Raw genomic sequence first — 24,658 nt, 5'->3', positions numbered from 1 at the left:
CCAGTATCTAATATAGATAGTCGGTTGGTGCAGGCAGGCCTAACTCGTTAGTGCACTTGCGTCTGTCTGAAGAAGAGACGCTAAAAAAATATACACCACCTCTTCTTCTTCTCGCGAAACCGAAACCCCAATTCAAACATGTGTCCCACTTCTTTTTTTTTTTTTCGTTTCGTATCTGTGCTTTCTTTTGTGTTCGGATGTAACCTCAGGAACAACACGGCGAACCACTTTTAAATATGTCCAAATATGGCGGCTTAAACACGGCAGAAAGAAAAAAAAAACACGCCGTAGCACACCAGCTCAACATCAGCTCAACAAAGCAAACTGGGCAAGACGTCGAAACACTCGCACTCGCTTTCGTACCCTCCATAAACTTCGCGAAGATTGCAGCCTGCATCGTTATCCAACGTGGCAGTTGATGTAGATACCGAGTGATGGCGAAAAACTTAAACGTCCCGAAAAAAAATACAAATTTTCAGTCAGTGGAAAAAGGGACAAGAAAGAGATTCTCCGTTGCAAACTATCTTTGAGCTGATCCCACAAAAAAACGTCGTCACAAATTTGGCACACCCATCACTTGCTCTCACTATATCACTCACGCACCCTGTCGATGACGTCATAACACTTCACACGGGCGTTGTCCGGCGCAACGTTTCGAACGAGAAGTCACGAGAGTAGTCCCGCGTCAGGTTGTCTGCCGTCGTGGAGACCGTGTTGCAGGTTGTGTCCCGCGAAAAGGGCGGGAAGTTGTAATACGAGAGGTCCCTCATTGATTCAGACATGGGTAGATGGGGCGAACGTCGCTCCGAGCGCCGCCCGCTCGTAGTTGGTGAACTGTCCGATAGGGATTCGACGGCGCGGCTGTTCCGGCGTGCGCTACCGTGATGGTGGTGATGACTTCCACTGCCCGACGAGTGCCTTCGGTGGCGGCGGCACCCAGGAAGATGGTCCACTACGGGGTCGGCTTTTTGACGCTCCATTTTCTTTTTGAGCTCTTGCTGGTAGCGATGAATGCAAAGAAAGATGGAGAAGGTGCCGGCCAATTCGCAAGACATCAGTCCGGTGACGGCCAGCAGAAACGAATAGCCGTAATTGTATGTGAAGAGCGGTTCTTGAAATGACGATTTCGGCCGCAGCTTCGAACCGACCTCGGCCTTGAAGGTAGAGATGTAGATGACCATGCCGACAAGAATCATTAGGCCTAATGGCGGGTTAGATAAGAAAGGAAGGAAGATTAGTATGCAATCGCAGTTCTTGTTGAGCATTAGTGTTAGTCATTTTATTAGTATGGTTATCGTTCGTGGTTGTTCTTCATTTTGAACTTTTTTTTCTTTTAAAATGATGTATCAGCACCCTGGTGTTTTGGAAATTTTGGAGTCTCGAGCATTTTTGAAGCTTCTCGAGTTTTAGTGCCGTTGCTGTAACGTGTACCTTACCATGGGCGATGGTGAGATCATGGCCTGGTCTGGAACCATGAAACATGCAAGCATTGTCGCCAATAGTATTCCACTCTTCCAAGAACTTGTTTTGGACACGGCCTCTCATTTGTCCATAACATATAGCACATACGATTGTACCTGCAGAAACGACCTACAATGGTGCCTGTAGAAACGATCTAAATGGGCGCCTACAGACATCAGCTACGAGGACGTCCGCATAAACTATCTACAAGTGTGCTTGCGAAACAACCTATGCAAGAACGTCTGCGGAAACGACCTGGTGCCTGCAGAAACAATCTAAATGGGCGCCTACAGACACGAGCTACAACGACGTCTGCATAAACGACCTACAGGGGTGCTTGCGAAACAACCTACAAGAACGTCTGCGGAAACGACCTACAATGGTGCCTGCAGAAACGAGTTAAAAAGGCGCCTGCAGAAATGACCTACAAGGTTGCCTGAAGAAATTACCTACAATGGCGCCTGTAGGAAAGAGTTACAAAGGCGCCTGCAGAAATCATCTACAAGATTGCATGCGAAACAACCTACAAGAACGTCCGCGGAAACGACCTACAATGGTGCCTGCAGAAACGAGTTAAAAAGGCGCCTGCAGAAATGACCTACAAGGTTGCCTGAAGAAATTACCTACAATGGCGCCTGTAGGAAAGAGTTACAAAGGCGCCTGCAGAAATCATCTACAAGATTGCTTGCGAAACAACCTACAAGAACGTCTGCGGAAACGACCTACAATGGTGCCGGCAGAAACGAGTTAAAAAGGCGCCTGCAGAAATGACCTACAAGGTTGCCCGAAGAAATTACCTACAATGGCGCCTGTAGGAAAGAGTTACAAAGGCGCCTGCAGAAATCATCTACAAGATTGCTTGCGAAACAACCTACAAGAACGTCTGCGGAAACGACCTACAATGGTGCCTGCAGAAACGAGTTAAAAAGGCGCCTGCAGAAATGACCTACAAGGTTGCCTGAAGAAATTACCTACAATGGCGCCTGTAGGAAAGAGTTACAAAGGCGCCTGCAGAAATCATCTACAAGATTGCTTGCGAAACAACCTACAAGAACGTCTGCGGAAACGACCTACAATGGTGCCTGCAGAAACGAGTTAAAAAGGTCCCTGCAGAAATGACCTACAAGGTTGCCTGAAGAAATTACCTACAATGGCGCCTGTAGGAAAGAGTTACAAAGGCGCCTGCAGAAATCATCTACAAGACTGCTTGCGAAACAACCTACAAGAACGTCTGCGGAAACGACCTACAATGGTGTCTGCAGAAACGAGTTAAAAAGGCGCCTGCAGAAATGACCTACAAGGTTGCCTGAAGAAATTACCTACAATGGCGCCTGTAGGAAAGAGTTACAAAGGCGCCTGCAGAAATCATCTACAAGATTGCTTGCGAAACAACCTACAAGAACGTACGTACAAGAAAGTACGTATTAGGGAACGATACCTACAATGGTACCTGTAGAAACGAGTTACGAAGATGGCCGCAGAAACTAGCTAGAGGCGCTTGCAGTAACGACCTTCAAGGCTGCCTACAGAAACTACACCCAAGGACGTCTGCAGAAACTATATATCTACAATGGTTCATGCAGAAATGATCTAAATTGGTGCCTACAGAAACGTGTTACAAAGGCGCTTGCAGGAACGACATCTAAGGACGTCTGCAGAAAAGACTTACAATGGTGCCTGTAGAAGCGAGTTACAAAGGCGTTTGCAGAAACGACCTACAAGGACGTCTGCAGAAACGGTCTACAATGGTGCCTGAACGAGTTACAAGGTTGCCTGCAGAAACTAGTTACAAATGCGCTTTCAGGAACGACCTACAAGGTTCCCTGCAGAAACTACACCCAAGGACGTCTGCAGAAACTATATATCTACAATGGTTCATGTAGAAATGATCTAAATTGGTGCCTACAGAAACGTGTTACAAATGCGCTTGCAGGAACGACCTACAAGGGTCCTGCAGAAACTACACCCAAGGACGTCTGCAGAAACTATATATCTACAATGGTTCATGTAGAAATGATCTAAATTGGTGCCTACAGAAACGTGTTACAAATGTGCTTGCAGGAACGACCTACAAGGGTCCTGCAGAAACTACACCCAAGGACGTCTGCAGAAACTATATATCTACAATGGTTCATGTAGAAATGATCTAAATTGGTGCCTACAGAAACAAGTTACAAATGCGCTTGCAGGAACGACATACAAGGTTCCCTGCAGAAACTACACCCAAGGACGTCTGCAGAAACTATATATCTGCAATGGTTCATGTAGAAATGATCTAAATTGGTGCCTACAGAAACGTGTTACAAAGGCGCTTGCAGGAACGACATCTAAGGACGTCTGCAGAAAAGACTTACAATGGTGCCTGTAGAAGCGAGTTACAAAGGCGTTTGCAGAAACGACATCCAAGGACGTCTGCAGAAACGGCCTACAATGGTGCCTGAACGAGTTACAAGGTTGCCTGCAGAAACTAGTTACAAATGCGCTTGCAGGAACGACCTACAAGGTTCCTGCAGAAACTACACCCAAGGACGTCTGCAGAAACTATATATCTACAATGGTACATGTAGAAATGATCTAAATTGGTGCCTACAGAAACGTGTTACAAAGGCGCTTGCAGAAACGACCTACAAGGTTCCCTGCAGAAACGACATCCAAGGGCGTCTGCAGAAACGACTTACAATGGTGCCTGTAGAAACGAGTTACAAGGTTGCCTGCAGAAACAAGTTACAAATGCGCTTGCAGGAACGACCTACAAGGTTCCCTGCAGAAACTACACCCAAGGACGTCTGCAGAAACTATATATCTACAATGGTTCATGTAGAAATGATCTAAATTGGTGCCTACAGAAACGTGTTACAAAGGCGCTTGCAGGAACGACATCTAAGGACGTCTGCAGAAAAGACTTACAATGGTGCCTGTAGAAGCGAATTAGTTACAAAGGCGTTTGCAGAAACGACATCCAAGGACGTCTGCAGAAACGGCCTACAATGGTGCCTGAACGAGTTACAAGGTTGCCTGCAGAAACTAGTTACAAATGCGCTTTCAGGAACGACCTACAAGGTTCCTGCAGAAACTACACCCAAGGACGTCTGCAGAAACTATATATCTGCAATGGTTAATGTAGAAATGATCTAAATTGGTGCCTACAGAAACGTGTTACAAAGGCGCTTGCAGGAACGACATCTAAGGACGTCTGCAGAAAAGACTTACAATGGCGCCTGTAGAAGCGAGTTACAAAGGCGTTTGCAGAAACGATATCCAAGGACGTCTGCAGAAACGGTCTACAATGGTGCCTGAACAAGTTACAAGGTTGCCTGCAGAAACTAGTTACAAATGCGCTTTCAGGAACGACCTGGAAGGTTCCGGCAGAAACTACACCCAAGGCAGAAACTATATATCTACAATGGTTCATGTAGAAATGATCTAAATTGGTGCCTACAGAAACGTGTTACAAAGGCGCTTGCAGAAACGACCTACAAGGTTCCCTGCAGAAGCTACATCCAAGGACGTCTGCAGAAACGACTTACAATGGTGCCTGTAGAAACGAGTTACAAGGTTGCCTGCAGAAACAAGTTACAAATGCGCTTGCAGGAACGACCTACAAGGTTCCCTGCAGAAACTACACCCAAGGACGTCTGCAGAAACTATATATCTACAATGGTTCATGTAGAAATGATCTAAATTGGTGCCTACAGAAACGTGTTACAAAGGCGCTTGCAGGAACGACATCTAAGGACGTCTGCAGAAAAGACTTACAATGGCGCCTGTAGAAGCGAGTTACAAAGGCGTTTGCAGAAACGATATCCAAGGACGTCTGCAGAAACGGTCTACAATGGTGCCTGAACAAGTTACAAGGTTGCCTGCAGAAACTAGTTACAAATGCGCTTTCAGGAACGACCTGGAAGGTTCCGGCAGAAACTACACCCAAGGCAGAAACTATATATCTACAATGGTTCATGTAGAAATGATCTAAATTGGTGCCTACAGAAACGTGTTACAAAGGCGCTTGCAGAAACGACCTACAAGGTTCCCTGCAGAAGCTACATCCAAGGACGTCTGCAGAAACGACTTACAATGGTGCCTGCAGGAATGACCTATAATACTGCCTGCAGGAACGAGTTACAAAGGCGCCTGCAGAAACGGCCTACAAGGTTCCCTGTAGGAACGAGTTACAAGGGCGCCTGTGGAAACGATTGAAAGAGGATGCCTGCAGAAGCAATATAGGAATGTGACTGCAGAGCCGACCTTTAAGGATGCGTGCGGGTACATTCTAAATGGTACCTGATGATACGACTTATATATGGGTGTCTGCATGTAGAAATGACCAAGCAGGGTGACAGACAGGTCTGTAATGCCGCCCGCAAAAAAAAGAAAAAGAAAAAAGAAAAAAAAACGAAATGGTACCTGCAGGAAATACCTACAAGGACATTAGCAGAAACAACTGAACTCAGGTGTGCAGAATGACTTGCACGCATCGGCGGAGTGCCATGTTGCAATCGGTAGATGACTTATCCGGCTCGCAGATAGGGTTCTGCGGATGCCCCGGTTGTCTTTCCACTTTGTGGAGATAAATAAATAAACAAACACATAAAATATTGGACTGGCTATGTATTCTACGAAAATTTTCGTGATACATGAGGACCTTCCATAGACACACTTCTCCACTTCTTCATAATGCAAATTATTCAAATTATCCTGATTCACCACGTCAAAACTCATTTAACGGTTGTGTTTCTATCACTGAGAACAATGTTGGCACACGAGGCTGTACAAGACACGGGCCATGAATTACCTGAGAGAATGAAGGAAATTCCTCCGGCGAAAGTAAGCACCCTTCCTCGTCGAATCAGGTGGCCGAGGAAACAAAGAAGTTCGCCCACGACCAGTACGAGGGCGCTCATCACGATAAATGCTGCTGCTCGCTTCACTGCGTCTACGTGGGAAACATTAAAGCACAGGTAAAGACAAACAACAAAATTGCTGTTGAAAGGAACAGTTGAAAAAATATTCTCGTTGAGGTCATAGACGGTATACAAAATGGCGCGACTCATTGTCATAGCATCCATGCATGGTATCTCTCTCGCCCAGGCAGCACAAGATATCGGGCCGATATCGGCAGCAAGTTGGGCATGTCGGCCCAACATATACCCGACACTGCCAACTTGTGACCGATGTACGACAGAAGTTGGCAATGTCGGCTTGATGTTGATGGATAAACGCGACATGTAGCCGACAATGCCAACTTGCGACCGATATCACTTTGAAGTTGGCAATGTCGGCTCGATATTGATGGAAAAACGCGACATCTAGCCGACACTGCCAACTTGCGGCCGATATCACGCTGAAGTTGGCAATGTCGGCACAGTGTTGACCGAAATAAGCGACATGTAGCCGACAATGCCAACTTGCCACCCATATCACTTTGAAGTTGGCAATGTCGGCTTGATGTTGACCGACACCAGCGAGATGACGCTGACAATGTCCACAGCATCCATCCATCCATCTGTCGGTAGCTCCCCTTCCTACGGGTCGAAATGTTCACCCCGCTGCAGATCATAGTCAACCTATTTATCGGAGTAGGTCATGGAGTAGGTGGTGGATTGAAAACGCGCAAGGAAAGCAGACTACTACTGCTATCACCGGAAGTAGGTGTACTATACGGTCATGATCTGACTAGACGGCTTAGAGGGGGAAACGCAAGAGCGTCTTGACGATGCTTTCTCTATCTGTTGTCTCCCAACACAGACTGACATAAGAATTATTCTTTGGGCAAAGTCAATATGCACACGTGTTCAAGTTTGTGTTTGTAAGTACGATACCAACTTCGATGCTGGCCAGACGAAGTTGGAGTTGGATTATCGATTTAGAACCCATATGTTGTACCGCATTACGGCGCACTAAAATATGAAAATAACGTGGGAAACGAGACTAATTTTGAAATAAAATGGGGTGTCTGTACAAAACGAAAGAAACGAAGAATGCATAAACGGACGAACATGAATTCCGACACGAAAGGCGCACGCAAGGGAATAGGAAGGATCTTCATGCGGAAAGCATATCCCGAGATCCACGCGACTCAATGTTATGGTTGGAGTCAGTAAGCCCCATCGTCACTCCCACCATTGAATGTGGCCTGTTTTGCCACACTAGCACACGGCTCAGTGAACAAGGAAAGTTCATTAACCATAATTTCAACATACAATTCTTAACGCGCAAAGCATGTTCCTGAGTTCACGTGACTCTACCTTACCGTTCAACTCGACAAGCCCCATCGACATCGCCACAACCACCGTTGATTGTGTCGTCTGTTTTGGCTATCTGTCGTCAGTTATTCCCGTCCTCACGCTCTGCCACTAACAGACGACTCCATTAAATCGCTTTTCACCTTTCTTTCTCCACACCCTGTAAGCTTTTCTCAGGTTACATCCATTCGTGGAGTTTTCAACAAACAACTTCGTAGAAATTAGATACAAAGCAATTATTAAGCTTCGAGCGCCATAACAAGAAATGAAGTAGATAGCGATTGCGAACGGTTCTCCATTGCGTTCCGGCGTAATTAAATACAAGCCAGATTAACCGCGCAAATTGATACGGCCCACACTGATGTGTGTGGAAGACGCCGGCTCGTGTGGTTACACGTCTAAGCGTTTAAACGAAGAAGAAGAAAAAAAAACACGCTCGTTGGAGTCCGTTTTTTTTTTCTCTCTACCACTGATTACATGCTGTGAAACGTGTACGATGCCAAGACTGATTATAGGTTAAACCATCGGGAGCCATTTTATAATATCAATTAATATTAGTGCATCACGTAAAAAAAAAAATATATTCTTCCGTTCTTTTTTTTTTTTTTCTGTCACGAACGATGAGTCGGGATGGGAATCTCTCGATGTTATCAACATTCTGCTTTAGTATATTGAGTGAGTTGGTGATCCCACATTAAATTAATCGTATCGTTCAATTAATTGCTTAATTAATTAATTTGAGGTACTTACAGGACAAATGAAAGAGTGAACGAGTATTTTCATGCGTGCGCTTGCTCAGTCGATGTCTTTACAGTGCTTCCTCAATGCCCATTCAATTCAAATTCCACTGATAGTGAAGCCGCATAGTTGCCGTACCGTGCATCCCAAGTATACAACATCATCGAGCAACCGCCTCATGGGTGTACCGCAGAGTCGGAGTACCTGACAGAGTTGGCATACAGAGCAGTTGGCGCATTGAGTACCGAATGTTTATCACATCCAGACGTCGGCACTTGTGACTCCTGCTCACTCACTTCTTGCTCAGCTCACCGTTTGCTCACTCCCCGCTCAACTCATTCGCCACATTGAGCACGCCGGGTGAGCACGAAGGAGCATGCTCATGAGTGAGTCTTGCCGAGGTATGATCACACCGCGTACTTATCGTTACACTGCATCTGAATTTGCGACAGTATACAAGCACTTGATTGGCTCACGTTTATGCGTACTTACAGGGTATTGCCATAGTAGAGTCGTTGGGGTCTGGACTGTACTCTTCCTTTGGAAAATAATCTATGAGTCTGCACTGCATGTCTTCTTTTCCAGCTGTTGAGAAGAAACAGAACACCGTAAGAAACAGACAGGGAAGTTAGCAACAATACCCTGTCAATCAGGGCTTCTGCTCAGGGTGCTTCTGGCATGCAGTGTTTTATTAACCGTGTATTCACACTAGCAATATTCCCCAGAATGCTCCGGCGGAAGATGCGAAAAACGTCATTGGTTTCTGCTCAACTTCGTGTCTTCATGTGCCCTGCTATAACCATGGGGAATACCCTGTCACACAGCCACAAGATATTCCGTAGCAGACGACAGGAAAAGAAGCCGACAGTGTCGTCTGCTAAGTGTCGTCTGCTAAGTGTGCATTACTCCATTCCCGATACTCCGGCACCGTGTGAATGCTCAACATAACACTGGGCGGAATTTCGGCTCCGTGCGCAGTTTTTTGCTTTTTCTTCCACTAGAATCTTCCGTGAGGATGTCCCTCGTGTGAATACACGGTAAATGAACTTTTTTACCTTCTGTTCAACGAAAATTTTCCAATTTAGGTACGTATTAGTTATTTTCCAGCTTTTTAATAAGTACTTCCATGTCTCACTACTAAGTCAGCGCTAAACAGTAAGTGCTATTTTGTGCTAACTACTTTCCAGACCAGTACATTTGTACGAAACTATTAAAACAATACCAAACGTTATTTTAAAAGAAAATGTGTCTGCTTGGTTCTGCTTTTTGTTTTTCGAGTTCAAACGCATCGCTAAACGTCAGTATTGTCTCGCAAGACCAAGAAGCCAGCACAAGAAGAGAAAAAAAAAACAGACAAAAATAAGAAATCGAGCTAATTGAATTAATAATTGGATAGGTTTTTAGTGGGGAAGCCGGCAATCTGCAAAAACCGTCATACGCTACTTCAGAAAACACACACACGTCTCCTCCAATCGGGATCGCACCCGCATTGACCAATGAGAAGGAAGCATCTTCCCCTCTGCCAGCGATTTAACGTTTGCTGCGTGCAAGCCTTTATTAATGAACGTTCATGTTCAGGTGCAAGACGGCCACTACTTAGCGCGCCCCCTTTCCCGAAGCGAGCGTGCGGCAGCCTAAAAATGATCACGGCGCATGCGCCAACCACCGTCTGCTCCGATATTCCAGACGCCATATTGAAAGCCGGGAGCGCTGGCCGAGAAATCCGTCCGGATAACTATCTCGGCTGCGCTCCGCACCTTCGCTACCGGTATGGCTTGTACGCTCGCGCGCTGTTTTACCGGTTCGATGGAAAGTGCACCGGGACACCGTTAGATTTAGCGGGAATGGGAAAGTGGTCCTGCCGCCGTACATTTTCGAACCAGCACATTGTTTTATGTGTTTCATGTGACCTAGACACATATATAGTTTTCGAAGATCAGAGTACAGTGGCAGGGGGCATGCTTTCACGCCAATACAATACAAGCGTTTTCTATTAGCACTTTTTTAACCTTTTTTTTTTATCTTGAAAAGCTATCATATTCATTACACAAAAGTATTCTCCCGTTGTGCGCACTGACGAAACACAGAATGTTCCTGAGCAAAAAAAAAAAAAAAAGAAAATAAAGAAGCTACGTACGGACAATTTAAGTCCTGCCCCGAAGTCGCCTGGTACACATTCTTTCAGGCGGAGAGTCGTCAGCTAGACGCGTATAGTATTGCGTGAGCTAGCAGACGACACGAGTGCAGGCGAGGATTATGACAAAACGCCCCCTGGCTTTCCTTTCCTTCCTCGAACGCTTCCCCCCCCCTTTTCCTTTTTTACATATTTATCTTCTCTCACGGCTCTCGTTCACAAAGAAGCTGACAAGTGACGTGAGAAATCTGCCGGGGATACGGGCTATAGAAAAGAAAAAGGAGAAGTCTACAAGTGACAGAAGGTCGACAAAAGCAGCGCAATAGGCGCCGTTGATGTGATGGAATGGCCACTTCAATTACGGCTAATGGATAAGGTGGCAATCCTTCCATCTCGAAAGAAAGAACATCAACAATCGAAAGTAGATGGACTTTTTTTTTTTTCGCTTTTTCTCGTACTGTGCGCGTTCACGTGCAATGGAGGCGTTGTCGAAGTTTTGTTAGATATTTGCCATAATTGCACGATATTAACTCACATGTTAAGTGATATATAAGTGACGTAAAATATAACAAATGAGGGGCAAACCATTATATATGTTTTAATTTTTACCTGCACCTCCCAATTCGTATCACCAATGGGCCCCTATGCAAAGTACGGCCGCAATGAATCGGTTTGTACAGCGTGCCCCTTTGGGATCTTGAGGTTGCTGGTTCAAAGCCGGTAGTGGAGAGTAGGAATTCAGTAGCATGGTAATAGTGGCTTAGATACGTCGCTAAGATGCCGTGAAACGTTCCGTACAAAAGTGCTGTTGTGATGCGTATTTTGTCTCGATGTTCATCCAACTTTTAACGCCATCTGATGGAAGGTGAAAGCGAAACCGAAGGATTAACAACGTGATTCCCGCATCCCATGCAGAATCTGTTCGGGGCTATCGTAGTACGACTTTCGTTGACCTCAGGGTCGCGTTAAATATATTATTGTCAGAAAATTTAGAGTGGTGCTTTGAAGAGGGTAGATTAGAAGTGTATGTGTTGCGGGGATGTTGAGACAATCCCTTGCTGATCTGTATACTGACTATAGAGGCCGTAAAGGATCGTGAAGCGCTCGCAAAAAGGAAATGCGCAGAAGGGCGTGTTTATAACACATCTGCGACTGGTATAAAGAGTTCATGAGACGGAGACAGCGGGAGAAAAAGTAGAAAACGACGCCTGTTGGAACCCGCTTCAATCCTCCAGAAGCAGACCTTTAGTGCTAACAAGCCTGGCAACAATGATAGGCAGAGTCTAAACACTCTCTCGTTGCAATGTCATCCCTTGTTTGCAACCCTCCGAATTTGCGTAAAGCGGCTTTGCGCTCCTTAATACCCTCATTTGGCAACGAAGCGCACGTTACGAAGCCAGATAGCGATTCCGCACTCATATCAACACGCAGCTTTTTAAACCAGTCTTTCTGCTCTATAACGCAGCCAAGCCGAAATCACAACAAGCACAACGGCGCGATACAAAGAAAAAGAAAGAACACGCTTTGATCCAAAAGTCAGAAGCGTCACTTAGCAACAGTGTGCTCGATGAAAAGCGTCGTTTCACCCTCCGACTTCCGCAAAATGCTGTCTTCGTTCTGGCAACCCTGAGCTGCATCTTCTGCTACCGGCTCACCTCGTCGTCTGCTATGACAGAAGCGGATGTGCTTTTTCCTCCTTACGTCTGCCAATCTACCGCGTAAAATGAGCAGCAAAGAAGTAATATAAGGAAGCAGAACACATAGCTCTCGTCCAGTGAGGCCCAGCAGAAGCAAGTCGCTGGACAGCGTTCGCAAATATTGGCATTCCTACCTCCTCCAATAGCGGATCGATCTACGATGTGCTTTCTCCCCGAGACTTTCTCCAAGTTGGTAGTAACCCCCCCTCCCCCTCACACACACACGCCCTCCCCCCTTTCAGCGTTGCTTGCTGCTTTTGTAGAGCGCATGTGTTTGCTTCAGAGGCTCTGTTCTTCCTCTCTTACTTTCGTACTTTTGAACAACCTCGGCGAACTTCGTTCGCTATGGTCGCTTACTTTACTTTCGGCCAGCAGGGGGTCTATGTACGTGCCGTTTCGCTTACTAGCTCTATCGGTAATGATTCGTGCTGTTGCTCCGACTCAAAGGTGCGCTAGTTAGGTTTTTGCACTTATTTTGCAGCTCCCGTAGCATTTAGTGCCTGGTTCGAATCCCGGCTGTACTGACTGGATGATGCTCCTCAGAAAGCTTCATATGAAGTCGGCCAAGGACGCATAATCCCTCGGAGCAACATGCCGTCCGCCACATCGGAGTCAGGATTTTCGTCTGGGGGGGTGGGTCGCCCATAACTGCTGCTTTTGTAGTGTTTTTTGGCCTTTCTGGCCAGTTTTTTGGGGGTTTGCAAGTTTGTTGGGGAGCTGTTAGGGGGTGCTGGGAAAATCCCTGGGGAAGAGCCCACGTGACGTCACTTAGACGTCGCACCTGAGACGTGGTTCAGTCGCCTGGCTGGGATTTGAGCCGCTGGTGGTACGTTGAAGAGCGTGAAATAGCTTGCACACCAACGCAAGACCGTACTAAGGCAGTCGGTGAAAAAGTCGGACAGCGGCGCCTCCTGATTGGCGGCAATACTGGCAAAACGTACACCCTTTCTGTCCGACATCCCTCGACACAATTGAACATATCCTTCTACAATGCCCTGCCTACAGTCAGGAAAGACGTATGCATCCATACCCCCATCGTCCGCAACGGCTCCCAAGTACATGACGTCATCTTTGGCGGCTCAACGCCGGCAGAAAGACGTTATCACGCCTCGGAACTGGCTTCCTTCCTGAGGGATACCAAGCTGACTATATACCGTCTCTAAGGACGCATCACAAATGGGCTTTTCGTCTAGTACTCTTCAATACCTTAGTCAAGCATCCCAACGGCGCTTTTTATTTTCATTTTCTGATGTTCCATCGCCCATTGCTTAATTTAATGGGGCACTAAAATGTAAAAACAAGTTTACTTCAAATTACGTTACATGCTATGTTAATTTCGTACTTGCTATCATAATTCGAAATTTTAATTCCGTTACGAAGCTACAATCAAAATTATACAGGACTCTTTGGCGCTAAGCAGTGAACGTCGTTTCAGCACGTGCATCGATGCTTTTAGGCCATGCTGCGCGTGCACGGGCGCGCCACACCATGGAGCAGTCTCTGTTCCTGTTCCCGGTGAAAAACATAGTGCACGTTGCGAAGCGGACTGGCGTCGCTGTCCGAAGGACGTGAAGGTAAATAGAGTCAGTGGAACATTCACGAGAGCCGCTGTGGGCTACAAATCAGTGAATCGGTATTGAAAAATGCAAGAGGGCGCATCATGTCATGCATATACGGAACACTACGATCGGACCCGTGCCAAATCCACACGCCCACGATAGGTTTTCGCGCGCTTCTCTCTTGAGAAGCGGTGAAAGCGGTCTTCTTCCCACGGTGAGATACCGTGTGTTCACACGAGCGACATCCTCACGGAATATTCGAGCGGAAGAAAAAGCGAAAACACTGCTCACGGAGCCGAAGTTCCGACCCGTGTTATGTTGAGCATTCAAACGGTGCGGAATATCGGGAGTGGCGTACTGCGCATTTAGCAGACGACACTTAGCAAGCAGACGACACCGTCAGCGTGTTTTCCTGTCGTCTGCTACGGAATATCTTGTGGCTGTATAGCAGGATATTCCCCACGGTTAGCAGCGTACGTGAAGACGCGACGTTGAGCGCTCGCGCTCAGGTGACAGCAGAAAGCCATGACGCTTTTCGCATCTTCCGCTTCCGGGGGAATGTCGCCCGTGTGAATACACGGATAACGTCACCGTGAAGTTCTTCTCCTGCTGTCTCATTGAATGCCGCCAAAGGCGTGTCTGTTTTCATTGCGTTTTTCTTCTAAACGGTAGCGTTGTGTGGACTAATTTTGTTTGAATTACTCGAATTGAAGCACGGACTTTCATTTGAGAGCAAGTCGTTTTTGCATTTTAGTGCCCCATTAACCCCCGACTGTACTTCACTGCAAATCCGAACCCACACTCCTGTTTCCACGGACTTGCGTTAGTTGTGACGTCGCCCTCCTTGCGAGGCCGACTACGGCAAGCAGTGATTACCCCTCCACCATCATCACCGCCTGGCAGAACTTCCCCACTATGACAAGCTGTGATAAGACAAAAGACAACCTACGTTCATATTCACAGCGCCAAAATACAAGGATAAACACACATAGCACGATTGTTCTTTGACTCCTGGCGCCGTTGATGTAAACATACGTAGCGTTGTACCGACCATGTACACCGAGTGTACACGTAGCTTGCACGGCAGACATTCTGTTGAACTCGTGTTCCCATAATAACACGCGTGTGATGCAAAAACACGCTACATTTAGAAAAAGCATTAAAAAAAAACAAGGAAAAGACAATCCACCACTGCATTTGCTGCACACGTAAGTATGAGATGTACACATACGCGCCAAGAAGTAAACCTCATAAACTCCGCCAAGACTTTTCCCCTAAGCCACGCTGACCAATGGGCCGACAGAAGCGGACGATAAATAAAAATCAATGCATCTGCCCGTCGCTGAAGAAGACGAGCTTAACTTCGTCATAGGGACTTGCGCTGAAACAACAACGACGTGTATCAAATACGGGCAGATCGTCCAATCGGAAGGGCGGAAGACGCGCCACGTGACCTCCTTCTCTCTCTCGTTCTCGTCCTCTTTCCCGTGTCCAGTGTTGTTAGAGTGGCTTTGTGGAATCGACCAAACTCGGAGCGAGAGACAGATTTCGAAGCCGAAAGGAGAAAATAAATAAATAAATAAACCGGGAACGGGCGCGAATACTCGGAGCGTGAAAATAAATGAAAGGATGATAAAAAAAAGAATGGGTCTAAAGGAATTTCACGACGTGAGAGATTAGACCATTGGAATTCGATAAAGTGTCGAAAGTCTCCTTTTTTTCTCTCTCTCTCCCTCTTTTTCGTGTCGTTCCCTCTCTCTGTTTCGTACACTACCTCGCAAGGAAGAGTACTGCACTCGCAGGAAATGATTAAACAAATGGCTTCAAACCCGACGTCAAACGAAGCAACGTTGATAACGTCGTTGGTGCCATTGGAAAGATTTAGAGAGTGTTAGTGGGCAGTAGATAACGTCACCGTGAAGTTATCGTACCCATTATAGATCCCGATAGCAGCGTGCATGACTTATCATCATGACTCATACACCAGGGCGGAACGTATCAAGCATTATACAGGTGACTTTCCACGCCGAGACCGGGAGATGACACGGGTTCAAATCCCGTCACCAGCTGTGCTCTCTGAGGTTTTCCCTGGGTTTTTCCGGAGACTTTCCAGACGAATGTCGGCACAGTCTCCCATGAAGCCGGCCCCGGACGCATATACTAACCCCACCCCACTCCCTCCTGCTGTCCTCTCTCCATCTGTACGCCGCTCATATAGCTTCAGTTGCTTCGCGGCTCTAACACGGAATTTAAAAAAAAAATAAAAAATTCTCTACAGTTCATCACGTTCACAGTTATGTTGCTGATATTTTACGTCGATGAGTCCCGGTTCAACGAAATTTTTATGTAGTATACGAATAAAAGAAAAAGTGTTTCGATTATAAATTCAAATTGGTTTCGTTATTTTGCATCAAGGTCGTGTTTAGGGCTGGAAGGTGGTAGGTTCGAACCCCACTATCAGCTGTGCTGTTTGAACGCTTCCCTGAGTTTTCTTGCACATTATCCAGGACGGACGTTGGTTAAGTTCCCCATGAAGTGGGCCCAGGACGCTTTCTGCTCTCCTCTCTCTCCAGCTATACACCACTCACAGTCACAGTTGTTCGTGATGCAGAACTAAAAAAAAAACAAAACAAGATATTCATCTTCGTAATGTCGGGCCCAAATTTCTTTTCCCCGATCGCGCTACTAGACTCCGCCAGACGACAGGGTATATGTTTCAAAGTAACATAAACGAAGATTCAATTAACGCACACGCGTCCGAAAAGAGTAAATCACGGCAAGTAGCAACTCATGGAACAGTAAAAGTAAATAAACGGAGCACAATGAGACAAGTTGCTCGATTCGTTTAGGCTTCGGTAATTAAGTACACAATTTGTCATACTGTATAGCTCGGAGGGCAGCGCTCATAAAAGTGAGCCCCTATACATGCTCTTATGGCCGTTTCCTGGGGACTCTGTAAACAAAAAGAAATACGGGGGAAAAAAAATACGTCCTATATAGCCAGCGAGGTGGAGAGAAGGATTGGCCAGAAGGGAGAGTGGCGGAAAGGGGAATCTATCTATCATGTATAACGTGAACAGCGCCTCGAGCTCTACGGTTCTTTCATCACACCGGCTGGACAGGTAATTGGTTCCTTCATTCGGCTTATAATGTCCAAACTGTGGACAGAGAGTATAGTATATAGCTCGGGGGAGAACGCACGACCGACCGATTGGGGGGGGGGGGGGGCGACGGTAGCCGTTGGGCGACGCCTGTGGGGAATGAATGTTCGACAAATTATATTTCCGCTTTTTACTGTTAGGCAACGCGGTTACGAATTCATTGAAGTAAACTGTCATTGTGCTATAGGTAAGGCCAATGAAATACTGAAAGCGACTTATTATAGAGAGCGGAGGAGGAGTGTCGTAGGGAGGAACCCGAGAGGTCTGCCTGCCTGATTAGGCGGCATGTTTCTCGGGAAGGGAAAGGTGGTGGAGAGGAGGAGAGGTGAGGGTGAAGTGGAAGACCGGAAGCGGAATCCGCTCGGGGGAGGATAGCTGCGTCCATGGGCCGACTTCAGGGGAACTGTGCCGGCATACGCCTATTACACATCTGAGGGAAACCCAGGAAAAACCCCAGACGGCACAGCCGGCCCGCGGATTCGAACCGCGGACCTCCCAGTCTCCAAGAGCACGCGTTACCGCTGCGCCACCAAGGTCGTATCTTTGGGCATTCTGTGAGACACTTTTCGATGCTTTCAGCTTTACAGGGACATCGTTGGCGGTAAATTTTCGTTACGTGATCGCTGTTACGTAGTACACAGTCGTTGGTCCTATAATAACCCTGTCACACGGGATGTCTTCAATGACCGTTGAAGCTAACGACCATTGCAAATGCGCGTAGCGCCATCAACTGGGTAACGCGTCAACTTCTCAACGAGCATTGGATCCAATGTTTCCTGATAGGTTGACACATTACACGCTAGGTGGTGCTACCTGCATTTTCAATGGGCATTGATCTCAATGGTCGTTGAAGACTGCCCGTGTCGCAGTGGTATAAAGGTACAGGAGTTGGTAAAAGTCACCAGAAGTGGGTACTCGAGAGATGCCATCCTTTCACGATGCTACCTTTTTATTATTATATTTATCATTATTTATACGTCTTATTATATTTTTATTAGTATTACTCCGCATTAGCACCGCGACGCATCTGTGACCATGACTGGTATACAGACGTCGGTAGATGGAGGGAGGACGGCAGGAAGGCGCGGGAGGCAGAGCGGTTAATATGAGTCCTGGGCCGACTTCAGGGTGAGTTGCGCAAAGAAACCGCTCTGGAAAGCCCACCGGAAAACCAAGGGAAAACCTCAGACAGTACAGATGGTACTAGAATTCAAGTTGGCAAGCTCTCAGTATCCCGCTTCATCTTGGAAGATGGCATCGACCGAATGTTGTATTCCTTCAGTATAGCACCACTTATAATCCTGGTTCGTAAAGCTAGTAAAGCGTTGTCGTCAGATTTTCGTCCATATCAGCTAGTCTCCGTCGATTTTTTTAATTTAAGTTTATTTTTTTACGCTCAGCTAACAATTGACAGCATCCAACGTACGAGTGACCCTTCCACACAAGAATAAACGATCACAGATTATTGTCGCAATCCATCAATCACGGCCGCCAATAACACCTCCTCCCCCTCATCCAGCTTCGCAACCCTTTTCTCTGCTCACGCACGTTTTTTCTCTGGCCTTCCCATCCCGCAGACAACGGGTCGCGGAATCATAAAAGCCCAACCCCCGTCACCCTTATCATATTCAAAGAACCTACATATAAACGGCCTACATATATTTCGTAGCAGGCGACGAATAATTGCCAACCCAATATGGCACATGTACCCGGCAATGGCTGATATGTATAACCTTTGGCAGTAACATATGGAACCAGCCAGCGGGCAAATTATCAGCCCCTTAGATAAGAGTGGTCAGGGTCTAGCTGTTCCCACATCATCTTCTAAGGCGTATATATTTCTGTTCGTTTAAAAGACCCCTTATCGCGGAAGGCCACGTCATTTGCGGCCAGTGATTCGACACTGTAGTCGATCGCCATCATCCATTTCGCAAACTTTTTGTTGCATTTCTTTCTTTCGAACCGTTTTTTTTCGTGCAGTAATTTTTGCTCAGCGTGGTGTCATAAAATTTGCGATTCGAGCGCTTCCAGAGCTAAAACAGTGGTGAACCGCAAAGTGGGAACCCAACGGTACCCAAGCAGCGCAAGTACCCAAAGTCGAGTGACAATGGGGGTGCAATGGGAACCAGGCAAAATCAGACAAGCTTCCTCACCAGGCACAGTATGCGTATGACAAAAGGGAGATAATGCAGGCATTGTGAAGGGCACCGAGAGACACGGTCAACAGGGACGGACAGCCAAATCACAAAAACGAGTACATATGCATACGTTAAATAGCATCCCGACCACTAATTACATGCACAGTACGTCAAGGGACGTTATAAAGTCGTATACAAAGTTACGCGTTACATTTATACTACATCATAATACAGTCTCTTGCGTGTATCTTATTAGTATACGAGTAAACAACAGATAAGTAGAAAATTTTTCCCGCCAGGACAGGGAAGTGCGATGCGGTGAAAATTCTGGTACCCACCCTGAGAAGTCGCCCCAATGACTCCGCCCCCGAGATGCATGCCGCCGCGTGACAGATTCAGTAAATACATGACGAGGATCAAATAAGTAAAAACGAGTAAGAATACCCGCCATATGATCGCGCCCACTTTACAAAGCTGACGCGCTTTGTACCATTGACGTAGCAGCGCCTTGAACGAGTACACCACCATAATCATTCTAACCACGATCCGACAACCGATTCACAACGATACGCAAGCTTTTGAAGAATTAAGTTATCAGGAAATTGGGGGCAGGGAAAATATTAGCGAAAACCCCTGATGAAATTACGGCTTGGGGAGCGCATCATAAAAATTGTAAGAAACCTCCTTCGGAGGAAATATTGCGATATTAGGAATTCCAGCGTAGGGAAATATTAGGGAAAGTCTTATGGTGGCAGTGGAACGTAGGGAGGAAAATTATAAAGGTCCTTCTTAGGTTAATTATTCTTATTAATATTAATTATTAGTACGAAATTATTGGGGAATATTAGGGAAACGTAAGAATTACAACGCGGGAAACTATAACGCAAATTATAAAGCTCCCTTTCTTGGGGAATATTGGGGATGATACTAAGAGTCTTCAGCTAGGGACGTATTAGGGAAACCGAGAGAAGGCAGCAATGAATGTCGGCTTCTTTCCCTGGACTTTGGCATTCAGACTCTTGCTCCTATGACCGTACAATATACGGCTTATATGACCATTTTTACAAAGTAATATTGCGCATTGTTGGAGTGTGCATTGTCACCAAGCAGAGCAGTTCAGATTGCGTCGACCCATACTTTACTTATTGCAACACATAACATTGCTAGTCGGAAGTTCAAAATCGTCAACTCTACTAAACCCTCCCGTACAACTAGAAGGCAACAGTCAGCCATTGAAAACGCTGAAACTATCGCTATCAATCTACCTTGTCCAGACATCACAGCCATCTCAAAGCTAAACCTGACGTCTTTTCCGATATCGTCACGCAACCCTGTCACAACAGAGCGCCACTTCTGTCTCCCTTTTTTCCTTTCTTTCTTTTTTTTTTTTTTCCTTTTTATCCCAGCTAAGCAGAAGTGGAGAAGTCGAATGATAATATCCCCGCGGATGCTGCGCTGCAGCCAGCATTCGTTTTTGTTCGTCTTTTTTTTTTTTTTTTAAACATTCCTTCTCTCCCTCAACATCCATTGAGTAAGCGCTGGTGGGAGCTTCGCACATGCGCGGCAACCCGCAGCGCCTCGCTGCGGAAAGCAGTCATAATACGGGAGGAACAGGAGATATACCTCGCCTTTTTTTTTTCTTTCCCTCCTTCCCCCCCCCCCCTTCTTATTTCGCTCGTAGGCCCACCTTCTTGGTTTTGATGGGTAATATATTCCGCGGTATCGTAAGACTGGATGTTTCGCTGCCAAATTCCGACCGCACGGAGCGCTCGGGGTCGCAAAAATTACGTTTCAACGAACGAAAATGGGTTGAGTTCCGTTCTTTTATTCGAAATTCTACAGTGATACTCCCGGTGATATCATACTGCTGCTTCGATGCGCGGAAACGTAAGCTGTGGTAACGGATCAAGGTATCAGCCATTATTTATTTATTTATTTTTTACCAAGGTTTGTCTGGCCAACATTTAAAAAAATGAACAGAGTTTTCCCTGATTTGCATTGAACGAAGCTGCAGGTAAAACGCGAGAATGCGAGTTTAAAAACCCGATGCATAAGAACAAACCTTGATGGCGATAAGAAGGAAATAAAAAAAATGCGGGTACACAAAAGAAGGACGGACGAATGGAGTCGTACCCGTCATGAAAGCGCTTACTGATGCCTTAAAAGTGGTACACACACTGGAGAAATACACTACTAAGAAAGGCAATATAAAGACAAAAGGTTCATCAAGCCTTTCGTGATGGTTGTAGTGCCGAAGCTATGCCAGGGTGAGCTGGTGCATAACGGCTCGGACTGGTGTCGTGCAATGGCAGATGGTCGTGAAATGACACACGCTGTCTCGCGGTGGTATTGTGAAATGACAGGTCCAGCTGTCACGTGACGGCTCGGGCTCGATCGGAGAATTGCGGTAGAGCGTACAGCCCTATGCCCTAGCCTAAGCCTATGCCTAAGCCCTAGGAATGCTCGGAAGTGTGTTCCGTAAACGTTCGTCCAGCAAGTGTCACCTATAATGACTTCACGCGAACCCCTAACGTGAAAGCAACAGACTTGCACCGGGAAGATGACTGTCAGCTGATTTCAAAGTTTCCCGAGTGTCATGAAATACCATATAGAAGTCATTTATGACGTTAGCGACGCCCCCCCCCCCCCCTCCCTTCCCGTCCTCTTCTCTAACAACACTTTTGTTGAAGAGCATCGAGGAAAGAAGAGAAGGATGCTCCCCGAGAGTTTTGAGAGATCGAGGAAGAAGAAGAAGAACAAGAGGAAGCAGGAGGAGGAGAAAAGCGTGGGCAAGGTGAAGTATGGATAGGGGACAACACTCTTAAAAAAAGGGTGTACTTTAACTCCTTTTTTTTTTGCCACATATATAATACGCTTTTGGAAAGTACTATTACGCTCAAGAGGGTGTCTCCTCACTCCCTCGAGGGCGTAGCATAACACCATTCTCCCTACTGGAGAGTAGTATTACTCCCCGGCGGTTGAGAAGGTGCTATGCTACACTCTTAAAAATGAACTTCACCTCACAGCACGCTCCTAACCAACCATCATCTCGAATGATATCGTTATCTGCCCTGATTTGTTCAAAACGGTAGGCGTACGCGTTTTTTGTGACAATTATGAACAGCATAAGTGTCACAAAAAAAGGCGTACACCTCCCGTTTTCAACAAATCAGGGCAGGTAACGATATCATTCGAGATGATGGTTGGCTAGGAGCGTGCTATGCGGTGAAGTTCATTTTTAAGAGTGTACTCCCTTGAGGGAGTGAGGAGACACCCTTTTGAGCGTAATTGTTATGTGGCGAGGAAAGGAGTTAAAGTACACCCTTTTTTTTTTTTTTAAAGAGTGAAGCTATAGCTTCTATGGAGTCTCGTAGGTGTCACGTTACCCGAGAAGGCCAATGAGGAGCACAGGTTCCATTTTGCTAATTTCCACTCCACTGGTAGGTGGCGCCACCTCTCATTCCTTCCTCCTTGTTGAGGAGGGTGATACTCAGGGGTGAAAAACTCTCGCACCTCTGTGACGAGTAACCCAGCTGTTACCCTCATCGTGCTAATGTCTCGGAATTGTTACTTAGCAGAGGCGCAATGCGCCTTAGCAATTACCGGCCACTCTGGTTGCCCCCCCGGTGCCTTCCGCAAGCACCTTTCGCAACGTGCTTCTATGAGAGGAACGCCGCTCCGGATAGACCCAAGCACTAGACACGATACCACACACACAGCAGACGGTATAAGATGCCACTTGGATGAAGCTCTGAAACTGTCGTAGTCGAGATGCGTGCATTGTCAGCGAAGTTAAGAAGCAACAGAAGTTAAGTAGAATGCCAACACGTTTAATGTTCTCTTACGCATAAATCTACTCCATTTACGTTTAATGTCTCAAGCAACAAGCAGGAGAGCTGGTATGGCGGGCTAGAAGGCCCGCCATAGAGCTGGTGGTACGCCCGTGGTGGTAGAGCTGGTGGTACGCCATCTAGCCCGCCATAGAGCTGGTGGTACGGTTGCCCATCGGAGTATCTTTTTCGTCGTCTGTTTTACGTGACACCTTCCCCCTTTTGCTTACTTTTACTTTCACATGTGTTTACTTTTACATGTGCTGACGCAATGTACTCCCCTGCCCAAAATAAAATCTAACCGACACTGCCGGTCCGTTGTTGCGTGCGTAGTATGCACCAACTGTAATGTGCGTACGACCGTACGTTCGCGTGACATCGTTTGAATGAGACTTGTGCAGTGACGTCACGTTTGGTCACGTGACATTGGAAAACATATTGCCGCACCGGAATCACAGTAGGAGGGGGTGCTAATGAAAGAGCTCGACGTTGTCGGCCTCACAGAGGTGGGCAACGTCGCCACTAACGCTCTGGGGGAATGCGCGTCCGGGGCCGACTTCTAAGGGAACTGTGCCGACATACGTCTTACAGCGTCTGAGGAAAACCCAGGAAAAATCCCAGACGGCACAGCCGGCCCCGGGATTCGAACCCGAGTACCTCCCAGTCTCGATCGAGTCAGCACGCTCACCACTGAGCCACGCGAGGTGGTCACAGCAGGAGGACATGCAGTGTGTTGTAAGACGCCCTAAGACGCTTATAACGCATCCCCATGTTCTCCCATGTGTCGTGACTCCAAGGCGCTCAAAGGCTGCACGTGACATCATGTGCAGGAGCTTCATCCGTCGAACTACGTCACCACCACCACCACCAATCATCGGCCGTAGTTCCGCCTCCGACATTGTTGTCGCTTTCACGTGCGACAGCAAAAAAAAAAACTCGCGGAGAAATAGTCCATGACCACGAGGCAATTCTACCAATTAAAGGAGTTCGCAGCAGGGGACTTTGTAACTAAGCCTTCTGTGAATCTGGCATTGTGGGACATCGCGTTGTGACGTCGTGTAGGTGATCCACCATGCAGTTTCTATAGCTCTTGAGCGACATCTCATCGCGCCTCGTTGTCCATCGTGTATATAGGTATGCCATCCTCGTTGCTTGTGATAGGATCCCTGAATAGTAAGTCAGCTGTATAAGGAGCTACTTTACAGATACACGTGAAACGGAAAAGTGATGTTCAAACGTACGCGAGCGTAGGCGTCGAAGGCGACGAGTCCAGCCTTTTCTGGCAGAGCGTCTGTAGAAGAATCGATAAACACTCAGCCCGCGTATATCGCTTCTCGGGGCTGCTGCTGCTGCCGCCGACCCGGATATGACCTAGCGAGGGTGTTTCCTTTCCGCGTTACGTCACTTCCGCTGGCGAAGCACGCCGGCAGCGCCACCGCTAGACGGCTAGCTAAATGGGTTTTGGAGTGATTCGCGTGAGCGGTGCTGAGAAGGAAGGTTGAGGCGCGACGGAGGAGCATTTCAAACGAATAAAAAAGTAGAAAAAAGAAGGAAGACAATGGAAAGGTGGGATTAAAATTGTAGATTTAGACTTTGTATAAGCATGAGGTCTTACGCATCTTGGAGAGCGGGGCAATGTTTCGCAAGAATGTTTGCTTCATTGTCCAGAGTACGCCTATTTATGGTCACGTCACTGCA

General features: G+C 46.8%; 1 protein-coding gene across 3 annotated transcripts in view; it reads right to left on the bottom strand.

Annotated features, from left to right (window-relative positions):
• Window positions 1-213: 213 nt before the first annotated feature.
• LOC135392111 (uncharacterized) overlaps window positions 214-24,658 on the bottom strand; it is a 52,960-nt gene continuing 28,515 nt past the window's right edge. For all 3 annotated transcript variants that reach the window (XM_064622786.1, XM_064622787.1, XM_064622788.1), the window contains exons 5-7: window positions 8,934-9,026; window positions 6,254-6,394; window positions 214-1,201 (exon numbers count right to left, since the gene is read on the bottom strand). In XM_064622786.1, coding sequence (XP_064478856.1) covers window positions 627-1,201; window positions 6,254-6,394; window positions 8,934-9,026 — 809 coding nt within the window. In that variant the 3' untranslated portion in view covers window positions 214-626. The remainder of the gene's footprint in view (window positions 1,202-6,253; window positions 6,395-8,933; window positions 9,027-24,658) is intronic.

This window comes from Ornithodoros turicata, chromosome 4 (genome assembly GCF_037126465.1).
Source record: "Ornithodoros turicata isolate Travis chromosome 4, ASM3712646v1, whole genome shotgun sequence".
NCBI lineage: Eukaryota > Metazoa > Arthropoda > Arachnida > Ixodida > Argasidae > Ornithodoros > Ornithodoros turicata.
This window is presented reverse-complemented; position numbering and strand designations above follow the sequence as displayed.